Consider the following 22,103-nt stretch of genomic DNA (forward strand, 5'->3'; position numbering starts at 1 on the left):
AGCGCCAGGACTAAGAACCATTTCTTACCATTCATTTTATAATGTAAGCCCTTGTATAAGTAAACATTTAAGTTCAAACTTAGAACTAATAAACTAAGGGGTCAATTTTATCACCCAATGTCCTGCTGGGAAAAGTTCTGCTGTGTGTGTTATAACATTTCACAGCACCAAGGAAACTACTTATTTTTAGGGATAATCTTGGTATATCCTGGCTAATTGGTTAGTGCATTCCAAGGTGATTCCCCAGCGCTGTATGTTTTTCTCTGAACCAATGTGTCATCCATTACAGCTGATAGTACTGCTGGGTTTCTTCGCAACATTCACAGGTACTGTGCTTCCACCTGAGTTCAAGCCTGGGTTAAGTCATATTAAAAGTATTCATATTAAAGAGCTGTAATTTCCTGAGCAAAGTACAATCTATATTAAATGTCATTTCTTTTGCAAACATCTTGCTTAAATGTGATCATATTGCTTCATTCTACCACCAATATGTTAGTGGAAATAGGCTGCCTTTTTTGCATCGTTGAACTTTCAATGACATTTAGTTTTGGTTCATTCAAATAAAGGGATTTGCATTGTCGTAAGTTTTAAAAAAAAATTATATCTATATATCATATGCATACCCCCGTTATGAGACCCTCCTCAGAGGTTTCTGTCTTCATGGGCCGCTAGTGCACGCGCAATTTCTTCTTTGTTAAAGATTTGCAAAGGCCCTTTTGATACTAGCATAATTACAGAAAGTCTCTAAGCAAGCTCAGGCTTGCTCAAGGACTACTCAAAGGATAAAATGACTTTATTAAACATGCTAAATATCCATGGATGAGGAAAGAGTAAAACATGAGAATTATGGACACATGTAACAGAAAAGAGTGTAGAGGTATGCATTTAATACTGTTTTACACTTTTATACTTTACACCACAGTCCAGCCCTGTATCCCATTCCATTTTCTTGCAAGTAAAGACGCAGGACACATCTCATGTTTAACAATTTAATTAAATTGGTATGGATTTAAAATACAAAAATAATAATAATAATAATAATAATAATAATGTGAGAGTACATGATGTCCACAATTAAAATCACACTGTGTAATAACAACAGGTTTGCAGAGACACACCCCACAACATCAAGCATAGAGAATATTTACATGAAAAAATAAAAAACAAGGTCGAGTGACCCAACATCCAGTGTGCAAAACGTGCTCCATTATAACATTCAATCATTTAATTAAGGTTTGTTTTAAAATAAATTAATTGCATAGCAAACTTTGTTTGGTCCTAGTCATAAAACAACATTGTACTCAAAATGTAGCATTGTGTAGATAAGGCACTTCATATTTTTGTTCATGTAATAAAAGAGCCCTAATATTTATTGCATCAAACAGACAGTGGCCTGGAGTTCATTCTCAGATGAGGCCACCATTTAAAAAATAAACAGGAAAAGGATCAACATTGAAAATGGAACACATTTTGTCATCCATGAACACTAAGAATCTAGTAAGAAGTTGATCTTTTTATTTAGATTTTCAAACTTTTAGCCTTCTTGTTTTGTCTCTACAAACAATTTAAAACATATTTTTATTGTACAGGTTTGGAGGCCCAGCTAATGTTATCTAAGTATTGTATTAAAACTTATAATTGGTCCCTCCAATCTAGTCCGTAATAAACATTCTCACAGGAAAGACAGGGGGCTAGCTAGCGTCTTGCAGGGTTACCAATCCAGAACCTTTCATGAGCACCAGAATTCATCCCAGAAGTTAAACAAACAACACTGCTAGCATTGTGTAAATATTAATAAGAATAGCAGTAAAAACAGTGAACCTCAGAATTACCTTATTTAATAAGTTAAACAAGATACTTAATATCATCTACATTTACATACCTTTGCAAGTGTAATATATGTGTTTTCCAGCCCATATGTTATTTGTATCAGTGTCTACTATAGTTTTAAGCAAAAGCAAGAAGTAAAAACACCACAAAACAGCTGGGCTGCTTCTGAAAAGACTTCCAGAGCTGTTGTTCTGAAGGGAGTTGGGGACGTATATAAGTGTGGGAATCACAGCCTAAGCCCCATTGGGGGTGCATCATTAAAATACTTCCCCTCATTCCACAAGCAGCCCATGTGGCTGTAAAAAAGGATTAGAAATAATGGTTTAAGCAAAAACAACTGTAGAGGATGTACAGAGCACACGTGAAAGGATATTGAGAAAGGAAATATTAGAAACATCAATTGTTATCAACAATTATACCTGTACATATCTCACAGTTGAATTGTACTTTGATCCCAGCCCTTAAATTCAACTCCCTAACCATTAGAAAAATCCTCAAAACTCAATGCTGGACAGGTAAAAGAAACTAACACTATAAAGAAGTTTCATTGGTTCCCCTCAGCTTGCTTTCTCACACGCTGTCCTAAATTATATTAATCCTACCAGTCTGTGGAGAAACTGGTAGTTTGTTAGGCAGGATCCTTTCATTACCATGACCTCTCCTGATTTCAGTTCAATCTCCTTTGCAGAGTAAACTCTTGATCTATCAAGCACATGCATCATATCAGTCAATCAGATGCAACCAATTGTCTCTCTAATTAAAACACAAACCATAAGATCTTGTTCTTAGTACCTCTTACATTATTGATTGTTGCTGAAACTGAAGATGAAAAGAAAAGAAAAACAGTACAGCAGCAACTGTTTGATATCCTGCCAGAGACATGTAGTGTTTTCATTCTTCTACAGCATTGTACTGTAGGTGCTGTCTCTCAATGGCTTTAATGCCTGGGGCTATGTGAGGGAGCTTAAGAAATAGAGTGAGGAAGCTCTGACATTTTCTCCCTTGTGATCTAAAATAAGGAAATGACTCATGCGGTAGGGTATGTCACACAACCGGCCTTGCAATATAATGAAGATGGAACAGACCATGGCTCAACAAACACACAATGAAAAGAAAGAAAAGAAAGGTGATAGTATGAATAAAAGGCACGAGATCTGAACATGGAGATGGCCGCAGAGAACTGAGATTCTCTGTAAATCCTTAATTTCAAATTTGAAGTCACATATGAAGTTCCAGCTTCTTAATGGAAGTGGCCATTGGTTTCATTGTGCTATCCCATGCTAAACACTCCACTGCTTTGAGAGTACGTCTGAAAAAACAAAATACAAATGTCACAACATAAATCTGAATAACTGGTTGCTTTCAGACTGCAAAGGACTCACTAATCTGGCCCCTTGTAGTCCTAGTTTACAGTACCTGTATTTCACACCATTCCAGCTACCATAATGAAATGCATGCTGATAGCAGCTGCAGAAACTCCTTCCCACACACTGTTGAATTGAAATATTACTGAAAATAGTGACCTTCACATCTCTAGTACAGTGCAGGCCATCATTTGAAAATGAAAAAGCTAAGAGCCTTTACACTGCTGAGAATCAAATGCAGAGAATAGATGAGGCACTGTTAGAATGGTACAGGTCAGCACATCCCAGCGAGTCATTCATCTGCACAGAGTCCACTCACAACTGGTTTGGATTGGTGATAGTCTCCTGTATAATAACATTTCCATGCAATTTTTATCATGGCACATCAGAGGGCACCTCTGTTCATTTACAGTGGTCATCAAATTTGCTGTAGTTTGCTGAAATCGAACTGTCAGGTGCAAATGCAATGTTGCCATTTTTAAATGTTCGTAGTAAACTTTATTCAAGATCAACATTAAGGAGTGCTTACCCGCATGGCATTGGAGAGCCACTGGTGGAACTGGTTGACCTGGGTGTAAACTCCTGGTTTCCGGGGCAGAGCACAGCCGGTACCCCAGCTCACCACCCCGCACAGGCGCCATCGGCTCGTCTTTGAGATACTGTCCTCACAGACAAAGGGACCGCCACTGTCACCCTGACAGAGAGACAGGGAGGGATGGAGGGAGACAAAGACAAAGAGAGAGTCACAGAGACAGGGAGAGAGAGAGACAGAGAGATACAGAGAGAGACAGAGAGAGGGGAGAGAGATACAGAGAGACATGGGCGAGAGATACAGAGAGACAGAGAGAGACAGGGACAGACAGAGGGGACAGAGATACAGAGAGACAGAGAGAGATGAGAGAGATGCAGAGAGACAGAGAGAGACAGAGAGGCAGAGAGAGAGGAGAGGGAGATACAGAGAGAGACAGATAGAGAGACATAGAGAGGGGAGAGAAATACAGAGACAGAGAGAGGGGACAGAAATACAGAGACAGAGAGAGGGGAGAGAGATACAGAGACAGAGAGACAGATAGAGAGAGACACAGAGAGAGGGGAGAAATACAGAGACAGAGAGAGATACAGAGAGATAAAGAGAGACAAGGGAGAGACAGGGAGACAGAGATAGGGGAGAGACATACAGAGAGACAGAGACAGGGGAGAGAGATGCTGGTAAAAATAGGCATGGCAGTAAAATACATCCAAGTCCTGGTGCTATAATTATAGTATCATGGCAGTAGATCCCCACAACCTATAGTCTGTGACATGGTACGTCCAATCCGGTCACACATTTAGTGTGACATTTACATGCAAGGCTGAGACAAATGTGCATTTTGATTTTCGAAAGTATTTTGAGGAACGCCATCAAACGACGCCCTTAAATTGGCCTGAAGAATATTTTTTCCCCCTTCATATAAAAGTTTGCTGATTCGATCTGAGAGATGATCCAAACAAAGGTGACCAACAGATTTACCCTGTAATGCCATTCCACTACCAGTAGGTGGAAGACAAATTGAACTGCCTCTTAACTATGGCTCTGGACAAATGTGTTTCAAAGGGGGGAGCACTGTCGATCATAAGCCTCCACTGTATGTACCTGGCATGCATCAATGCCTCCGTCTGCGAAGCCTGCACAGAACATGGAGTTGCTAATCTGGTTCCCATAGTACTCATCCCCATTGCAGACACTGTTACTGATGACCGGCACGCTGGCTTCCTGAAGGATTACAGATGGCTGACCTGCAGATACAATGAGATGCTGTCTTATTTGATTTGTGCATCACCTGCTATCCTGCACAGATTCCCTCAGTATCAGGAGTACATGCTCTCAGAACCTCCCACCACGTTCTCATGGATATCAAGTCTATCAAGCACTACAAGCTTTCAGCCTGTCCCCTATTTGAGATCAGGTCTACCTTCCAGTATGATATAGAGGGAAAGACTGCTGCTCAATGCTGTGGCATAATTGGCCAAAAAGCAGAATAAAGATCCAAGCGGTTTGCCTTGATTCAGTTTTTATTCAAATAATTTATTGGTATGTATTAGGGACACTGAAACCCTTGTTAGTAAGAACCTGTCTGGCAGATTGAAGGACACACTCACCATAGTACTTCGTGTTCCCCCACCCTGTCACAGTACATACTTTCCCATCAACCAGGGGCTGCCTGTGGGCAGGGAGACAGATTGGTTGAATGTAATCTGTAGCAAGGATAAAATAAAAATAGACATTTTAGTATGCACTATCATATGAAACTAAATGTAATTTGCAATGCATTCTGCTGATCACAGTGATATATACAGTGGTCAGGGTTCAGGGGAAATCAGTGCTTGAATGTGCTCTTTATTCCACTGTGCGAATCCCATGTTATTCTGGGATCTGACCACTAGATGGCACCACATTAACTCTGCAGCCTCCACAGCTGGTAAAACAAGGTCTTTGTTCTGAAGCTTAACATGAAACCTGAAACCTTGGTTTCTATGAGTCTCTCTGTTCTACTTGGTTGGCAACTATCCACATGTCTTGAAATTCTTTCTCTTTTCGTGTTATCAGTTGTAAGTTCCAGGAAGGTATGGGATTCCGAGTACTGCTCACTCCAGGCTTCTCTACAGTTCACATTTTAAATTCGATTGTCAGTTTACCAGGTTTTATAGTGTGGTCATGCAAACATTGGCCTCTGTATTATGGACATGTGTGGTATTTCTTTACATGTAAATGTTGTTTTTGACAGACAACACAGATGTTATGCAGCAGGGGGTGTCATGTATATTTTGGCTGTACTGAACATTTAGCCATTCACAATACATTTATCAGTCACATATCAGTCCATTAATTTAGTGCATCCTGCATCAGCTTTTAGTTCATTTGATTGCTGGACATGCTGGGTGCCACTGAGTGAAGTAGGCTGATAATTACCTGAGAAGTTCAGGGGTGTGGCCAGGTAGATGACTGCGATGTCGTTGCTGTTGTCATCGATATTTGGGTCTTTGAAGGGCTGGTAACCTGAATGGTAGACGATGGTCTGAACTGGCATGGAAACCCCAGAGGAGGCCTGCGAGATGGAGCCGGTGAACACCTGCCACCTGCTCGTCACCCTGTTCCTCCTGATGAGACAAGAAAGCAGGCAGGCAGCTTCAGCCATACTCAAAATAAACAGGATGCCTCCAAACCGGTTATCTCCCTGAATGACATGCAAACCAGTTATCTTGGACTTGGTCTTGGTGGTGCCAGTTATCAATACATATTGAAGCAGTGCTTGTTCACACATCTCAGCTCTAATAAAGCAGATCCAAGCTTGACCTGGGCCCCTTTCCCCTGGCTTAACCTGGCCCTGCATACTCTGGGAAGCAGTGGGCGGCGGTGATGATCCAGCGGTCAGAGATGACCGAGCCACCGCACAGGTGGCTGCCGTCGTAGCGCAGGCTGGCCTGCCACGGCCACTTCCCCAGGCTGGCGTCCTGTCCTCCTACGATCCGGTCCACGGGCAGCCTGCGCCGGCCACAGTCTAGGAAGAGAGGCCAGGGTTAGAAATGGAGGAGCTAGGGGCTCCCAAGTGGCACATCCAGCAAAGGCATACCACGTGGACTGCAGGATGCACCCTATAACCTGGAGATCACTGGTTCGAGTCCAGGCTATTCCACTGCCGAACATGGATGGGAGTTCTCAGGGGGCGGTGCACAATTGGTCGAGCTTCGCCCAGGTGGGGAGGGCCTAGGTCGGCCAGGGTGTCCTCAGCTCACTGCGCACCAGTGACCCCTGTAGACTGGCCAGGCGCTGCGGGCCTGCTTGTAAGTTTCCCAGAGCTGCGTGCTCCTCTGACAAAAAGAAGCAGACGGCTGACGGCACACATTTCAGAGGATGCGTGTGTCCGTCTTCGTCTCTCCCGAGTCAGCGCAGGGGTGGCAGCAGTGAGCCGGGTTGAAGTAAAAAATAATTGGGCTTTCCAAATTGACAAAATGAGATTATGATAGCTGATTCCAAGAAAAAAAAAAGAAATGGAGTAGCTTCCCCAGTGCTATCATCCATAACCTTCAAATACTTAAAAAAATACATAAAGAATTCCGCAAATTGACAATAAGTAACTAAAGGGTGCTTTTTGCTCCAATCCATGGCTGGTTAATCCTGATATTATATGATTATTTGCAACTATTAACATTCCCAACATGTATTTTGTTGCAAAGTGCAAACTTGAAATAAGACCCCTTCATTTCTTTATACAGCAAGCTCACAATACAATATTCTGTGATATTGGGTTCAACTCTTCCACTTTGATCTGAACAGCTTGAAGGGATTTGCTTACCTTGACAGTTGACACTCAGAACCCTGCCACTCTCGCAGGCACTGCAAAAAAGAGAAACACAAAGCAGTTAGGTTACCCAATCCTGTCCAGTACATGCAGATACGAGCCGATAGCTTCCTGTAGGGCTGGGGCTGGCACATGAGATTTACTGTCCAGTACATGCAGATACGAGCAGACAGCTTCCTGTAGGGCTGGGGCTGGCACATGAGATTTACTGTCCAGTACATGCAGATATGAGCAGACAGCTTCCTGTAGGGCTGGGGCTGGCACATGAGATTTACTGTCCAGTACATGCAGATACGAGCAGACAGCTTCCTGTAGGGCTGGCACATGAGATTTACTGTCCAGTACATGCAGATACGAGCAGACAGCTTCCTGTAGGGCTGGGGCTGGTACATGAGATTTACTGTCCAGTACATGCAGATACGAGCAGACAGCTTCCTGTAGGGCTGGCACATGGGATTTACTGTCTAGTACATGCAGATACGAGCAGACAGCTTCCCGTAGGGCTGGGGCTGGCACATGAGATTTACTGTCCAGTACATGCAGATACGAGCAGACAGCTTCCCGTAGGGCTGGGGCTGGCACATGAGATTTGGCAGGAGGACCTCTGACATGTTAGGGTGACACAGCCTATCACACAACAAATCAATGGACAAAGGAAAAGTAAACAAACAGTCAGGGTGTTGCCCCTTTAACCTCAAACCAAGTTTGCTCCCCTAAAAAACAACCTGATATTCTCAAATAGGCACGAAACACACATCAGGTAGGCTAAGTTAATACATTTGCAGCTTTCTTGTTCAAATATTTTATTAATTTCAGACAAATAGGTCAAATTTTGTGCTTGCTGCAATAACAGACCTAATAGTCATTTAATCTGGTTGCCAACAGTGGCTCTACATGCAGTTCCTGAGTGCTATTGGTGACTGGAGAACGATCCCTCGATGATTCCTAAAATAAATTCAACAGGCAATGTGTTTACTGAGACCAAAGTACAACAGCACAGGGAGAGAACAAACAAGCCTGGAGGTCCAGCGATAACACACGCTGTTAAAACCCAACAGTGCAAATCAGGGCCATGAACAAACAGGACCCACACACACACCAAACCCACAGGCGGGCAGCCAGGCTGCTGGGTCAAAGGTCAAGGTCAAGGCAATGGACGACTGCAGCAGACTGGGTCTTGCAGCTTGTTCAAAAAAAGACATGTATTGTACAGCTGCAGTTATTATACAAATGAATCTGCTTTTCAGACAGGCCAAACAATGAGGTTTATTTGTTTGTTTCTTTTTACAATTCTTAAAAATGTTATCCAATAAGACCATTGTTATTTCCGTGATCAATATACGACTGTGCCTTTGAAGTCATGTACGCTTCCAAAAGGAAACACACACATATTACACATCTGGATCCACATTGTGCACATTGTGAGGTTTTTGGGGAATTCAAAGGGTTTTTAAACAGATACACAACATACCCAGAACACAACTGAGAAATCAACATCGGAATGAAGTGGAAACACTAATGCACAGCAATGCAGTGGAGAGCACAGCTCTTACCAGGCTGATAGGACTTCAGTGGAAACACTAATGCACAGCAATGCAGTGGAGAGCACAGCTCTTACCAGGCTGATAGGACTTCAGTGGAAACACTAATGCACAGCAATGCAGTGGGAACACAGCTCTTACCAGGCTGATAGGACTTCAGTGGGAACACTAATGCACAGCAATGCAGTGGAGAGCACAGCTCTTACCAGGCTGATAGGACTTCAGTGGAAACACTAATGCACAGCAATGCAGTGGAGAGCACAGCTCTTACCAGGCTGATAGGACTTCAGTGGAAACACTAATGCACAGCAATGCAGTGGGAACACAGCTCTTACCAGGCTGATAGGACTTCCTGGATCTTCCTGCCATACTGAAGCTGCTTCTCATCGACACAGAAAAATCCAGCAGAGCCGTTAGCCGCCACCATACTGCTAGGGCGTTCAGAATAGGAGAGCGATCTGTGAAGAGGGAACAAAAAGTATACAGGGATTCTGATGAGGAGGCAGAGAAAGGGTCTGCAGTTTGTAAAAAGTGATGTTCTACCACACTAGGTGATGTGAACTCAAGAAAACCTTCGGTTTAACTGGAGAATGCAGAGGAATACTTCAGGGGAATACATGACAGTCCTGTATGAATAATACCTGACGAATCCCATCTCCTCACAGCTGATCTTGGCAACGAGCTCGTTGGAGCTGGAAGAACAGACAAACCTCCACTTCCCCTCGCTGCGGTCAAACACAGACAGGCGCAAGTCTGCTGAGTTAATCTGGACTGGAGAGAGAGGAGAAAGTTGCACTTTCCAAGCTTTTAACTAGGATCCAAAGAGACATGGATTAAAGAGAATTGCAAACCTGCACAGGTTTTCTATAGCTAGTACTTCAAAACTGTATCTGAGACCCACAGCATAAATAGAAGTGCACAAAAGGCAACGCCTACACTGAATTTAGAAATCTGTACTGCACTGTACAGCTAAAACTGATATAGCAATTCCCAGAGGGAGAGAGTTTAACACACCTAAATAAAAAACACACCTACCATCATATAAGCCAGGATTTTCAGCCTTGAATAAATAAGCAACTGAAACAAAAAAAAGTTAGAAATTAAATAGGTTTTTTTTTTTATATTTACAAATCACAAAAAATTAAAGAAAAAACTGAGGTTAAACTATAAATGAAGTAGACACATGTTTCAGCCAATCCCTACACCAGTGTTCACAAACACACACTCTCAGCAATGTTTACTGTAATATACATTTAGAAGCATTACAGTACATTTAGAAGCATTCCAGTACATTTAGAAGCATTCCAATACATTTAGAAGCATTACAGTACATTTAGAAGCATTCCAATACATTTAGAAGCATTCCAATACATTTAGAAGCATTCCAATACATTTAGAAGCGTTCCAAATCTAAATAAAAGTCTCCTATAATAGACCGTTTTACAGAAATACATTATCATCTAAAAAAACTGACTTAATAAACAATAACAAGTTTAGTTATAGGGAGACGCAACCCACTCCCTTCTCAGCTCACTCCAACAGCTAACTCACTCCAACAGCTAACTATAGCGAGTAGCAACCCACCCCTTCTCAGCTCACTCCAACAGCTAACTCACTCCAACAGCTAACTATAGCGAGTAGCAACCCACCCCTTCTCAGCTCACTCCAACAGCTAACTCACTCCAACAGCTAACTATAGCGAGTAGCAACCCACCCCTTCTCAGCTCCTCAGGCAGTAAAGTGAATTTCTTACCAATGGCCCAGGCAGCTGCTCCGATCCCCCCTATAAACACTAGGATGCAGAGTGTGAGTACAGTTATTTTCGTGGGAGACAGGCAGCTCAATTTGGGGCTGTCTGGAAGAGAACAAAAGAAAAACATCTAATTACAGTATTTCTTATGAAATATTCACAGGGAAGGTCCTCATTTAGATTCACAGTACCCCTAGCCCCTGATGTTACAGTATTTCTTATGAAATATTCACAGGGAAGGTCCTCATTGAGATTCACAGTACCCCTAGCCCCTGATGTTACAGTATTTCTTATGAAATATTCACAGGGAAGGTCCTCATTGAGATTCACAGTACCCCTAGCCCCTGATGTTACAGTATTTCTTATGAAATATTCACAGGGAAGGTCCTCATTGAGATTCACAGTACCCCTAACCCCTGATGTTACAGTATTTCTTATGAAATATTCACAGGGAAGGTCCTCATTGAGATTCACAGTACCCCTAGCCCCTGATGTTACAGTATTTCTTATGAAATATTCACAGGGAAGGTCCTCATTGAGATTCACAGTACCCCTAGCCCCTGATGTTACAGTATTTCTTATGAAATATTCACAGGGAAGGTCCTCATTGAGATTCACAGTACCCCTAGCCCCTGATGTTACAGTATTTCTTATGAAATATTCACAGGGAAGGTCCTCATTGAGATTCACAGTACCCCTAGCCCCTGATGTTACAGTATTTCTTATGAAATATTCACAGGGAAGGTCCTCATTGAGATTCACAGTACCCCTAGCCCCTGATGTTACAGTATTTCTTATGAAATATTCACAGGGAAGGTCCTCATTGAGATTCACAGTACCCCTAGCCCCTGATGTTACAGTATTTCTTATGAAATATTCACAGGGAAGGTCCTCATTGAGATTCACAGTACCCCTAGCCCCTGATGTTACATTATTTCTTATGAAATATTCACAGGGAAGGTCCTCATTGAGATTCACAGTACCCCTAGCCCCTGATGTTACAGTATTTCTTATGAAATATTCACAGGGAAGGTCCTCATTGAGATTCACAGTACCCCTAGCCCCTGATGTTAATTAGACAAACTAAACAACTGGTGGCCTGTATAATTACATTGGCATAAGGTCATGTTTTTTGGCAAAGAATACGCATATAAGAAACACACACACACATGCCTAAACGCTACCACAGAAGAATAAAAAACAACGGTTCCCGTTAATGACACGTCTAAACAGTTAAATATTAACACGACATCCCAAACTTGGTTATTGCATTAGCAAGGATGTCACACAGATAACAAGGTTGGAACGAGCGCGACCTGGTGCTTGGGTACAAATGCGTTTTCATTTAAGATCGTATTACTGGAGGCATGTATAGTGGTCTGAACCCCCCCCCCCCCCCCCCGCAATACCACCTACTTCAAGCAATTTTCCTGCTGACTGACATTGTATTAAATATATGTATTCTTCAGTCTCAATAAGACATCTCCATTGGAGCTAAACTTTACATTGTTAAAGTATAGCTCCAATGGATACATTCTTAATACCCCCACACATTGGAGCTATACTTTAACAATGTAAAGTTATGCTCTTAATACCCCCACACATTGGAGCTATACTTTAACAATGTAAAGTTACGCTCTTAATACCCCCACACATTGGAGCTATACTTTAACAATGTAAAGTTATGCTCTTAATACCCCCACACACTGGGAACTCTGCTGCATTCACTTAATAATAGCTCAAGGGCACCCAGGTGACTGACATAAGGTGATTGACACCAGCAGGCATATCATTTGCACTTCTGATCACATCAGAATCAGAATTCAACTTCTTTATATATCCAAGCATTTTGTTGGCCTTTTTTATAGAATTTTCTTTTACCCCATTAAACCTTTAGGAAGCTTCTGCAAAGAACATCTAAAGGTGTAGTAATATAAACACGCAGTAAAATGCTATTACTAATATATATGTGTGTGTGTGTGTGTGTGTGTGTGTGTGTGTGTTTATAATAAGGAGTTTCAAGGGCTCCTTTCCAAGTGATTGAAGATTGACTCCCAACTAGCAGAGTGCAATGCCAGGAAGCTTGAGAGGGAACACAAGTCTCAATTGTTTCAGTGAGGAAGGAGGGGCTGCAGCTCTGCAGAACTCAGAAGAAAGCAGGGAGCCATCAGTTGTAGAACAGACCAGCTTAGGTGTGTCTTATTAAACTCACAGTGAAACCAGGAATAGATAAAACTGCTATGCAATGGGAGTTTTGATTTCCATCCCTGAGCTAACATCCTTTTAAGAGTGGATTTGGTTTGTACAATTTTATAGAACACAAGACAGCAAGAGCCGACATGGAGCCTGGGAATAGAAAGATGCAGGATCGGCCTGTTCCTGCATCCTCACAATCTCCAACCTGAGTGTGATGCTGCTGGGCGTGGCCAACCGACCGAGTCATGTTGGAGGAATGCCCTCCCCCCCCCCCCCCTCCCAATGAATGAAGCTGAAGAGAAGAAAGTCAAGAGCACGAGCAGAAGAAACACAGGTGAATGAAGCATCTCAAACAATATCACCTGCCTGAACTGAACTGCACAACAACAGAAACAAAGCAAAACTGAACGCCATTCAAACTGGACCGAGGGGGGGTTACCCATCGACCGGTATGGGGACCGTATGAATTCAAGTGCAGTCTGTACACTGTGTGCTATTCGCTTGCCCAAGTTAAATTCCATTAATGTTTAACTTAAAAGAGTCGGTTTGATGCTGTGAGACCGTTCTGTTGCACTCACCCTGTTTCTCTTGCATGTCTCAATAGTTAATAATCCACCCAAAGCACTGGACTTAGTATCCCATGGAAAAGATTGATTCTTTTTTCTGCCAAGTTCTGGATTTTGCTATTTTTTATTTATTTTTTATGTGACTTTTTCCAAATCTGTAAAACAACAACAACAACAATAATAATAATATTAATAATAATAATAATAATAATAATAATAATAATATTGTAAAAATACTCAATGCTGCAATTTCAAAATACATGGGTTAAGTACTTTTAAAAAAAATGTATATGTATTCCTTTGGTGTTTGTTATTCATCATATTTATAAAATACTCTATACTTTCTAAATCACTCTATTAAAACAACCATCTAAACATTCATCTAACCTTTACTTCTTTTTAAATAGAAGATCCTGTTTTACTCACCTTGGCGATCAGAATTCAACTTCAGCCCAAAATGTAATTCAATTCTGTTTAAAAGTTCAGAAACAGGAGAGGTTAAGAAATCCACCTCCAATACAAAGTGCCTGCCAGACAAACAGCCAGCCGTAGCCAGAATTGATCAATAAATAACAGGCTAAGGTATAATTGAAGTAGTTCGTTATTTCTCCTAACCGAGCGTTGCCTTTTGAGTGAAGAGAGAGAGACGACTTCAGAAGGTGAGCTGGCAGCAGATTGTTTCTTTGTTCTTCAGAAATACACCTTTAAGCTCTCTGAAAAAGTGACCGGCTAAAGCACTCGATATATTTTATTCTTTATTTTACTGTACTTAGCGTCCAATGAAGCAGGATTCATCACCTTCTGGTAAAGGGCTGTTTGTGATTCGCTTTGACCCAAAAAAGCAAACAAGAGACAGAGAGGCTGACGTAATTCAATCACCACAGCCGACAGATAAAAGCCCCCTCCCCCCGTTCTCCTGTCTCCGGAAAACACTGTCTACCTGGAATAACCGGGGGCCCCTTCACTGAATTCACTGCAGTCACCTACAGATCATGTCAGAACTTAAAGCGAACCACTTCAAGTGGACGTGGAAATATACGATCACAACTAGCCAACTAATCGTGTTATTCCACACATGTAGCTTAACACTTGATCTTGACCATAAACAGTCAAATGGTAAATTGATAAAGAAGACATACTTTATTTTGCTGCCGTGTAGTGCTTTGAAAAAACGCTAATAATACTATGACTAATAAAATAATAATCTTTAGCCCCTGGATAATATAAGGTTGGCACGTCATAATGGCATTAATGTTGATAATATGCATGAAGTTATAGTATAAAGCCTTGGCTAGGACTTCATCTTCTTCTTCTATTATAATAATATGACAGTTTACAGTATGGACAGAAGTAAACGGCTAGACTGCAGTGTACGCAGAGGATTGGGCAGGATGAATATTCAATGCAACAGCATACCACTTCCCACCTGGGAAAACTCGTGTTATATTCCTTTGAAGGGCAGATTCAATATCTTGGAATATCTGAGCATTGGAGTTGATAAGCTGGGAATAGACAGTTGAAAGCATGGAACAATGTTGGTGATTGCACTGCAGTACACTGTGAAAGTATGCCAGTGTTAGTGATTGCACTTCTTACAGTACATTGTGAAAGCATGGCACAGTGTTAGTGATTGCACTTCTTATAGTACATTGTGAAAGCAAGGCACAGTGTTAGGGATTGCACTTCTTACAGTACATTGTGAAAGCATGGCACAGTGTTAGTGATTGCACTTCTTATAGTACATTGTGAAAGCATGGCACAGTGTTAGGGATTGCACTTCTTACAGTACATTGTGAAAGCATGGCACAGTGTTAGTGATTGCACTTCTTATAGTACATTGTGAAAGCATGACACAGTGTTAGGGACTGCACTTCTTACAGTACATTGTGAAAGCATGGCACAGTGTTAGTGATTGCACTTCTTATAGTACATTGTGAAAGCATGACACAGTGTTAGGGACTGCACTTCTTACAGTACATTGTGAAAGCATGGCACAGTGTTAGTGATTGCACTTCTTATAGTACATTGTGAAAGCATGGCACAGTGTTAGGGACTGCACTTCTTACAGTACATTGTGAAAGCATGGCACAGTGTTAGGGACTGCACTTCTTACAGTACATTGTGAAAGCATGGCACAGTGTTAGTGATTGCACTTCTTACAGTACAGTACATTGTGTTTATGCATTTTAATCATTCTGTGTTGGCACTAAATTAATATTTGCTTTGGGATCGTTTCAAAATTGGGATGTTGGAAGTGGAAGTAATTATTATTTAGACTAATATTGCACTAATATCATCTGTTTTGCTGAATTCAGCTAGTTCACTACTTTACTTTCTCATTGAAGTAATAAGAATACCTAGTCTCACAGCGACACCTTGTGGAAGAATGGAAAAACAGCTTTACTATTGTAATGCAGGATTATGAAACTGGTAAGAAATATTGTACTGTATATACTGTACCTGAATATTTAATTGGATCCAATTAAAGTTCTGTAACTAAAATACTGGGTTCCCAAATCAGTTTTTGTGTGAAATGTAGCCTAGATTAGACCATGCTTAAATAATATAAAACCATTTATTCAGTATTGGTAAATGATCTTTAATTAGTATTTCACAGGATAGGAGCAAGGGCTGTGTGTAGGACACAGCCCTGTAATACAATCCTCTACGACTTCAGAAGGAAGGGAAAGCCTGTTTCTGTGTGGAGAACCGCCCTGCAGAACATCCTCTGCCTACAGACATACAGATATGTATAAGCCTGGACCTACATTATTAAAACTGATGTACAGTATGAAGGCACTTGGATGGATCAGTGGGAAGCTTTCAAGACATCCTCTCCCTGTCCCCTGGGATTGTGTCACCAGGGGGGGCAGTGGGAGATATGTCACTGGCTTCTTGTGCTGGGGAATCCGCCCCCGCTGGTGGATCAAGCTTTTCCGGAGGAGTCAAGGTCGAGTTAAAGTTCTGTATGAGATGTTGAAGGTACCCGCTCATTGTGGTCCCTGTTAGAGTTCTGTATGAGATGTTCAAAGTATCTGTTCATCATGGTCCCTATGCTCCCAATAGCCTGGACAAGAGCCTGCCGCGTCTCTAGCTCTTCATTCTGCCTGCTGGCAATGGCACCCAGGAAGGCGCTCTGTTTCTCCTCCATTCTCTCCAGGACTTGGCGGATTGCACGCAGTTCCTGCAGTCGAGCCTCCTGGATGGCCTCCATCGTATAATTCCGCTCCAGAAGAGAGCCTCGCTCCACTGCAGATCCAGGGTCATTCTGGTGGGGTTGAGGGCTTGATCTCTTTGCTCCCAGAGCCCCATGCACCCCATACCCCTCCTGGCCCTCACCTGATCCCCTGACTCTGCCCAGAGAACTCTTTTGTTGGCTAACTGTTGCTTGCGCAGATTGAGGTCTTGCTGCAGAAGGCGGGTTGGGTGAAATCGTTGGTTGCGTCGGTGTGTTCCTGGATGGAGGACGACTTCTTTTTGTCTGTGGTTGGCCTTTTAAGTTCCAAGCTGGTGTTTTGTGTTCCTCTATTTGTGATAGGCATTGCCTGGGGTGATGCGGCTCCTGCATTAGCTCCTCATTGCACAGACTCGGAGCCCGGGTGTTGGGGGAATGTGGGTTGTGAGGTGCATCGTTTACACTGGTGGCATCTTGGTGTGGTGCATCCATGGAGAAGCTGGTGTAAAAGTTAGCAGGACTGCCCAGTGAAGGGGGTGGTGGTGGTGGTGGTGGTTGTAGTCTCAAAGGGGTATCTGTGGAACAAGGACAGAAGAGAAAGGGAATGGCTCACATTAGGAGGTCATTTATTCTGCAGCACAAACATATTGCTGCCAAGGACATAAGAAACACATAATAAGTTAAGTAGGTCATAATGACAGTCATTCACAGTGTGTGGAAAAGCTAGTTGTAACAAATGTCAATGCAAAAGTTACACATTACAGCAAACAGCCCTGAAGATATAACCTTGCTTGTTTCTTCAGTAATTATGTTACTGTGAATAGCTTGTTCGATACAAAGTCTTATCACAATTGGATGCATAGCCAAGTGTGGCACGGAACAGGTTAAAACATGTTATAGCACACATGCGCACGCCTCCACAAAGTAAAGCTGCCCGTCAAACGTTTCTGACAGTGCAAAGCAATAGAATTGTAGTCTGCTGTAGTAATCTTTGCATTTGAAACTCTTCTGTGACAGCTGTTCCTCACCACGCCACTCCGTGAGGATGTCCACAGCATTGGAGACTCCCATCATCAGCTCTTCCTCCAGGGGTGTCAGCTCATCAGAGGTTGTGTCTGGAGACCTGCGGCCGTTGGGCACAGCGGATCCCCGACTCACTCCTCCCGTAGCCAGACACCCTGCTCTTGACCGCAGTTTATTTCTTATAAATTCAAAACGGCGCCGGACATCATCTGGCTTGCGCCGGTGTTCGGCCACATTGTTAACATGGCTGGCAATCTCCTGCCACAGCTTCTTCTTTCCTCCTCTCCCCAGCCGGCAGCTTTCCCTGCCATACAGCAGATTGTGCCTGAGAGCAACCGCCTCCTTCAGCACGATGTCCTCTTCCTCGGAAAACCTGTGCCGTCGCTTCAGATCTGTGGGCAATAAACCGGAAGAGCGATATTCACAAGAAAGCTTTGAAAACTGCAGAAAACAAATATTCAAGTATACTGGTCATTAGTCAACAGAGGCAGGAAACCGCCAACTCCTTGCCACAGATTCAGCAGGACATTGTATCAGATAGCTGCCCATTCCCAGCATGCTGCAGCTCTCATAGAGCTCCTCGTGGGCCTCTCAGGCACTTCAGAATAAAAACGTAAGAAACATGAAACAGAATGTAACTACCTGCTTTACAGATCATCAAGTAAACTTTATAAACAATTAAAGTAAACATGTTGTTACATAAAACACATATCTATATGCACAATTTAATATATATATATATATATATATATATATATATATATTAAAAAACATTGTAAATGCACAAATATCACTTTGTAACATAACTGCATTTCAGCTTAACTTGCCCTTTATATTGCTCTTGGGAGTCACTGCTCTTGCTCTCTGATCACTGGCAGCTGTCAAGTTTCCTCTTCTCACACACACGTCAGGGAGGAGGCGGTTCCCCTGAGCTATTCCCAGTTCAGGCACCTCCTTCTCAATGGCAGTGCTCACGTCTCCACTCAACTCTTCCTGTTCAATGCGTGCTGGTTCCAGATCAGATTCCTCTTTTTTAATGAACACAGATTCCCACTCAGGGGCTTCCTGTTTAATGTACACTGAATCCATTGCAGGACATCCTTTGTTACCCAACAAAGGGGCATTCACTGAACCCTGAAAAAGAAAATACAAAAAAATAAAATCAAATAAAAACACACACTCTCAGGCTTGCATTCAGACAGCGGGTTTTAAATATCTGGTTATGGTTTATTCATGTATAATCCCACCCCACGCTGACACACAGTAATTACATACAATTCTATATTTGTATATTGCAGTTTTAATATCCTAAATTGATACTTTACATCGCTGACATTTTCACAATTTTCATAACAGTTTGATATCCTATTATGTGTCGGTTCCCTATCATTCTGAGCTCTATGGAGTCTACCTGTGCAATGCATTCTGCACTCAGAGTTGGCCTGTCATTAAAAACACACAGCAAAGAATGCCCCGATAAGGAAATAAACAAACATCCCACAACGAAATATGTGGCACAAGTATATGGAGTATCGTAATCTAGGTAGATAGAGTAATACACAGCCTGCCCTCCAGGTACATGTCACATTTACAATATTAAACTACAAGTAGCGCTACAGCAGGGATTGCAGAAGACCGTCATACCCGCCTGCTGCTACAGTATTAGCGGTTCATTTGAATTGAAGTCAACTCCAGTGTAGAAAATCTGTAAATCATAGTAACAGAACCTACCTGTAATCTAACAAGAGCAAGCTAACAACTCTAACGTTACCCTCTAATGCACACGTCACATATGAGTGTACCTACAACTAAAGCCGCAACACACATCGATCGGGGCGTAGTGTACACACACCAGTACTGTACTAGGTCGATCCCTGCTTACCAGACACTCATAGTAATTACACTCTCATTTTATTGTGAACACCATGCAGCGCTCAGTTGCGACTACGTCAGATCCGGTGCAACAGAGCCCTAGATAAAACTAGTATGCCAAGCCATCATGAAATCTATCTGACGACTTTTGCTGCATGCCAAGTGATCTAAACATAATAACAATACATCCAGAAATATATAGAGTCCAGTTCAGTTGTGAGGCGGATTACCTGCTCGGCGCTGGCTGCTGTCCTCCCGGTTTGATGTAAGAAGCGCTCCGAGCATACAGTCAGTAGGGTTTAACGCTAGTTTTACAATCTGAGTCTCATTTCTGTATTCTAAAACGTATAAATCAAAAAACGCAGTTCAAATAAATATATTTATATACCCAGATGCAATGTTTTCTTCCTCATTGTCTCGCAACACAGGACCTGCCTGAATACGCTTTAGAGCGACAAGACTAACAGCCAATCGGGATTTCCAGATACAAAAGTCTTGGTTTTTGAAGGCTTTGATTGGTGGACATCGGTTTGTCCTCTGAGCCATAGCTGGAAAGGCGGTGTTCATTATTGGCTGAAAGTTTTATCCTAAAAGCCTGATTGGATGAGCGCCCCGTCAGTAGGTGTAGATTAAGGTTGGTCAAAGTAAAGATAGCGGTGACGCAGTGAAAGCTGGGGTTGGACAAATTGTTACTGAAAGCTACCCAATAGTAATATAATTGGATATTGTAATCCAAAATAGCTACCCTGTGCAACTGTCATATAAAAACTATGAGAATTGCACAGCTGGAATTTAGTAAAAGATGATGCACAACTGGCTGGTTAAAGGTTCAAACGTGATCCCTGGGTAGTAAAACAATCTGGCGGGTTTGAGGTTTTTGCAACGTTGCTGTACATAGCTTTACAGTTTCTAACGACTTAGCGCCCTCTAGAGTGAAAAGCTGGTTAGCTAACGGCATTCGAACCAACCTATTGTGCTGATAATTGTGACGACTGATTTCGCGTCACTGCGGTCGGAACGTGCGGTTCTGCACTGAAACGCCAGTTATTGCTCCACTGCTTTGAAACAGTTCTGATTAGCCTTTCTGCAGAGATCTGTCAGTAATTAATGATATTATATCCTGAAATTGTGACTTTCAATTAAAATCGAAGTAACAGGTGAGCAAATCAAATGTCTCTTTACTGCTTCAATATAAAGGTGCAAATTATATTGCAGTGTATATTGCAATCATATTGACTCGGAGTGAAAGAATAAAACACCGCGGAGTCTGCTTAATGAATGGAAACAGCGGCGGACCGAAATGCAGACACTATTTAAATACAATAAAATAGAAATGTATTTGTATATAGCGCCCTACACGCCATGGCATCCCAGAGTGCTGTGCAAAGTTTAAAACAAAACAAGATAGCTCATATATATATATATATATATATATATATATATATATATATATATATATATATATATATATAGCACAATATGTTCTGACAAATGTACAATTAAAGATACACACGTATCTGAACCAGAGACACGGTGCTAGAAGTGTGTGCTCTGTGCTCGTCTCTTGCTTCGGAGTGATACGCTCCGCTGTCACCAGAACTGACTTCCACAAACACACGCAGACACACACACTCACAAGAAATCTCTTGGCAATTTCATAAACTGTGTATTATCCCCTGTGCGTGTGACTAATAATGTGGAGAAAATGAATAATTATAGCGACAATAGTTTGAGAAAAGAAGAACGACAGTAATATTGTTATAAAAAGGAAGTTTCAACATTGCATATCTGCGCAATCACATGAGGAAATTAACAGTTCCCAAACCAGACAAAGACTACACACAGTAAACTGGCTACACACAGCTTCCCCTTGACCACACCACTGAGAAACCCTTTTACCCTCCCCAGCATCCTGTTCATGTTCATGTTTTCTGAGCTCAATCCTCACCCGAACACCCCCTGCATGACATTCAGTGTTGGGTTTCTCTCATGCAGCAGACATGCTACAGGTGTCTAATTTCTCAGAAACTTTCAACACTTCACAAGATGCACCTGTTTCCACTCCAGCAATGCACTGGGAGATAAGCATTTGCAGGTTTGATACTCCAATCCCGTCTGCAGGAGGACCAATGAGTTTTTCCAGGCTTCCAGAGAAGAAATCTTGACCAAAGCTAAATGTATTATAATGATACCATGCCATGACTTGCCCTTGGTCTCCCTTGCGCATGATTATTATTTGTTTATTTAGCAGATGCCTTTATCCAAGGCAACTTACAGAGACTAGGGTGTGTGAACTATGCATCAGCTGCAGAGTCACTTACAACTACGTCTCACCCGAAAGACAGATCATAAGGAGGTTAAGTGACTTCCTCAGGGTCACACAATGGGTCAGTGGCTGAGGTGGGATGATGACGTGTTTGTCATACACATCGACGGTAACCACTTT

The 22,103-nt window shown here is 42.1% G+C and overlaps 2 protein-coding genes across 2 annotated transcripts; both read right to left on the reverse strand.

The window, feature by feature from the left end:
• Positions 1-975: 975 nt before the first annotated feature.
• On the reverse strand, positions 976-14,583 carry LOC117972151 (serine protease hepsin-like). The gene is made up of 13 exons (XM_059010742.1): positions 14,014-14,583; positions 13,600-13,742; positions 10,829-10,930; positions 10,111-10,152; positions 9,717-9,846; positions 9,411-9,533; positions 7,529-7,569; positions 6,568-6,733; positions 6,145-6,332; positions 5,334-5,429; positions 4,828-4,970; positions 3,724-3,888; positions 976-3,139 (listed from the first exon to the last, which is right to left on the reverse strand). Exons 2-13 carry the CDS (start codon positions 13,613-13,615, stop codon positions 3,101-3,103), a joined length of 1,251 nt encoding a protein of 416 aa, XP_058866725.1. The 5' UTR covers positions 13,616-13,742; positions 14,014-14,583; the 3' UTR covers positions 976-3,100.
• A 1,578-nt stretch (positions 14,584-16,161) lies between these two features.
• On the reverse strand, positions 16,162-21,640 carry LOC131709101 (myb-related transcription factor, partner of profilin-like). Its single transcript, XM_059010989.1, has 4 exons — positions 21,606-21,640; positions 18,613-18,919; positions 17,791-18,177; positions 16,162-17,337 (listed from the first exon to the last, which is right to left on the reverse strand). The coding sequence occupies exons 2-4, from the start codon at positions 18,872-18,874 to the stop codon at positions 16,544-16,546; spliced, it is 1,443 nt and encodes a 480-aa protein (XP_058866972.1). The 5' UTR covers positions 18,875-18,919; positions 21,606-21,640; the 3' UTR covers positions 16,162-16,543.
• Positions 21,641-22,103: the final 463 nt, after the last annotated feature.

The sequence above is a fragment of the Acipenser ruthenus genome, chromosome 41 (assembly GCF_902713425.1).
Source record: "Acipenser ruthenus chromosome 41, fAciRut3.2 maternal haplotype, whole genome shotgun sequence".
Classification (NCBI taxonomy): Eukaryota; Metazoa; Chordata; class Actinopteri; order Acipenseriformes; family Acipenseridae; genus Acipenser; species Acipenser ruthenus.

Coding starts and splice junctions, on each gene's coding strand:
- LOC117972151 (XM_059010742.1), bottom strand. Junction 9,534..9,716: donor GAGGAGATGGGATTCGTCAG/GTATTATTCATA, acceptor CCCTCTTCACAG/ATCGCTCTCCTATTCTGAAC. Junction 3,889..4,827: donor GAGGCATTGATGCATGCCAG/GTACATACAGTG, acceptor TCTCTCTGTCAG/GGTGACAGTGGCGGTCCCTT.
- LOC131709101 (XM_059010989.1), bottom strand. CDS start 18,874: ATGGATTCAGTGTACATTAAACAGGAAGCCCCTGAGTGGGAATCTGTG. Junction 18,178..18,612: donor TCCCAAGAGCAATATAAAGG/GCAAGTTAAGCT, acceptor TATTGCCCACAG/ATCTGAAGCGACGGCACAGG. Junction 17,338..17,790: donor CATCCTCACGGAGTGGCGTG/GTGAGGAACAGC, acceptor CTTGTTCCACAG/ATACCCCTTTGAGACTACAA.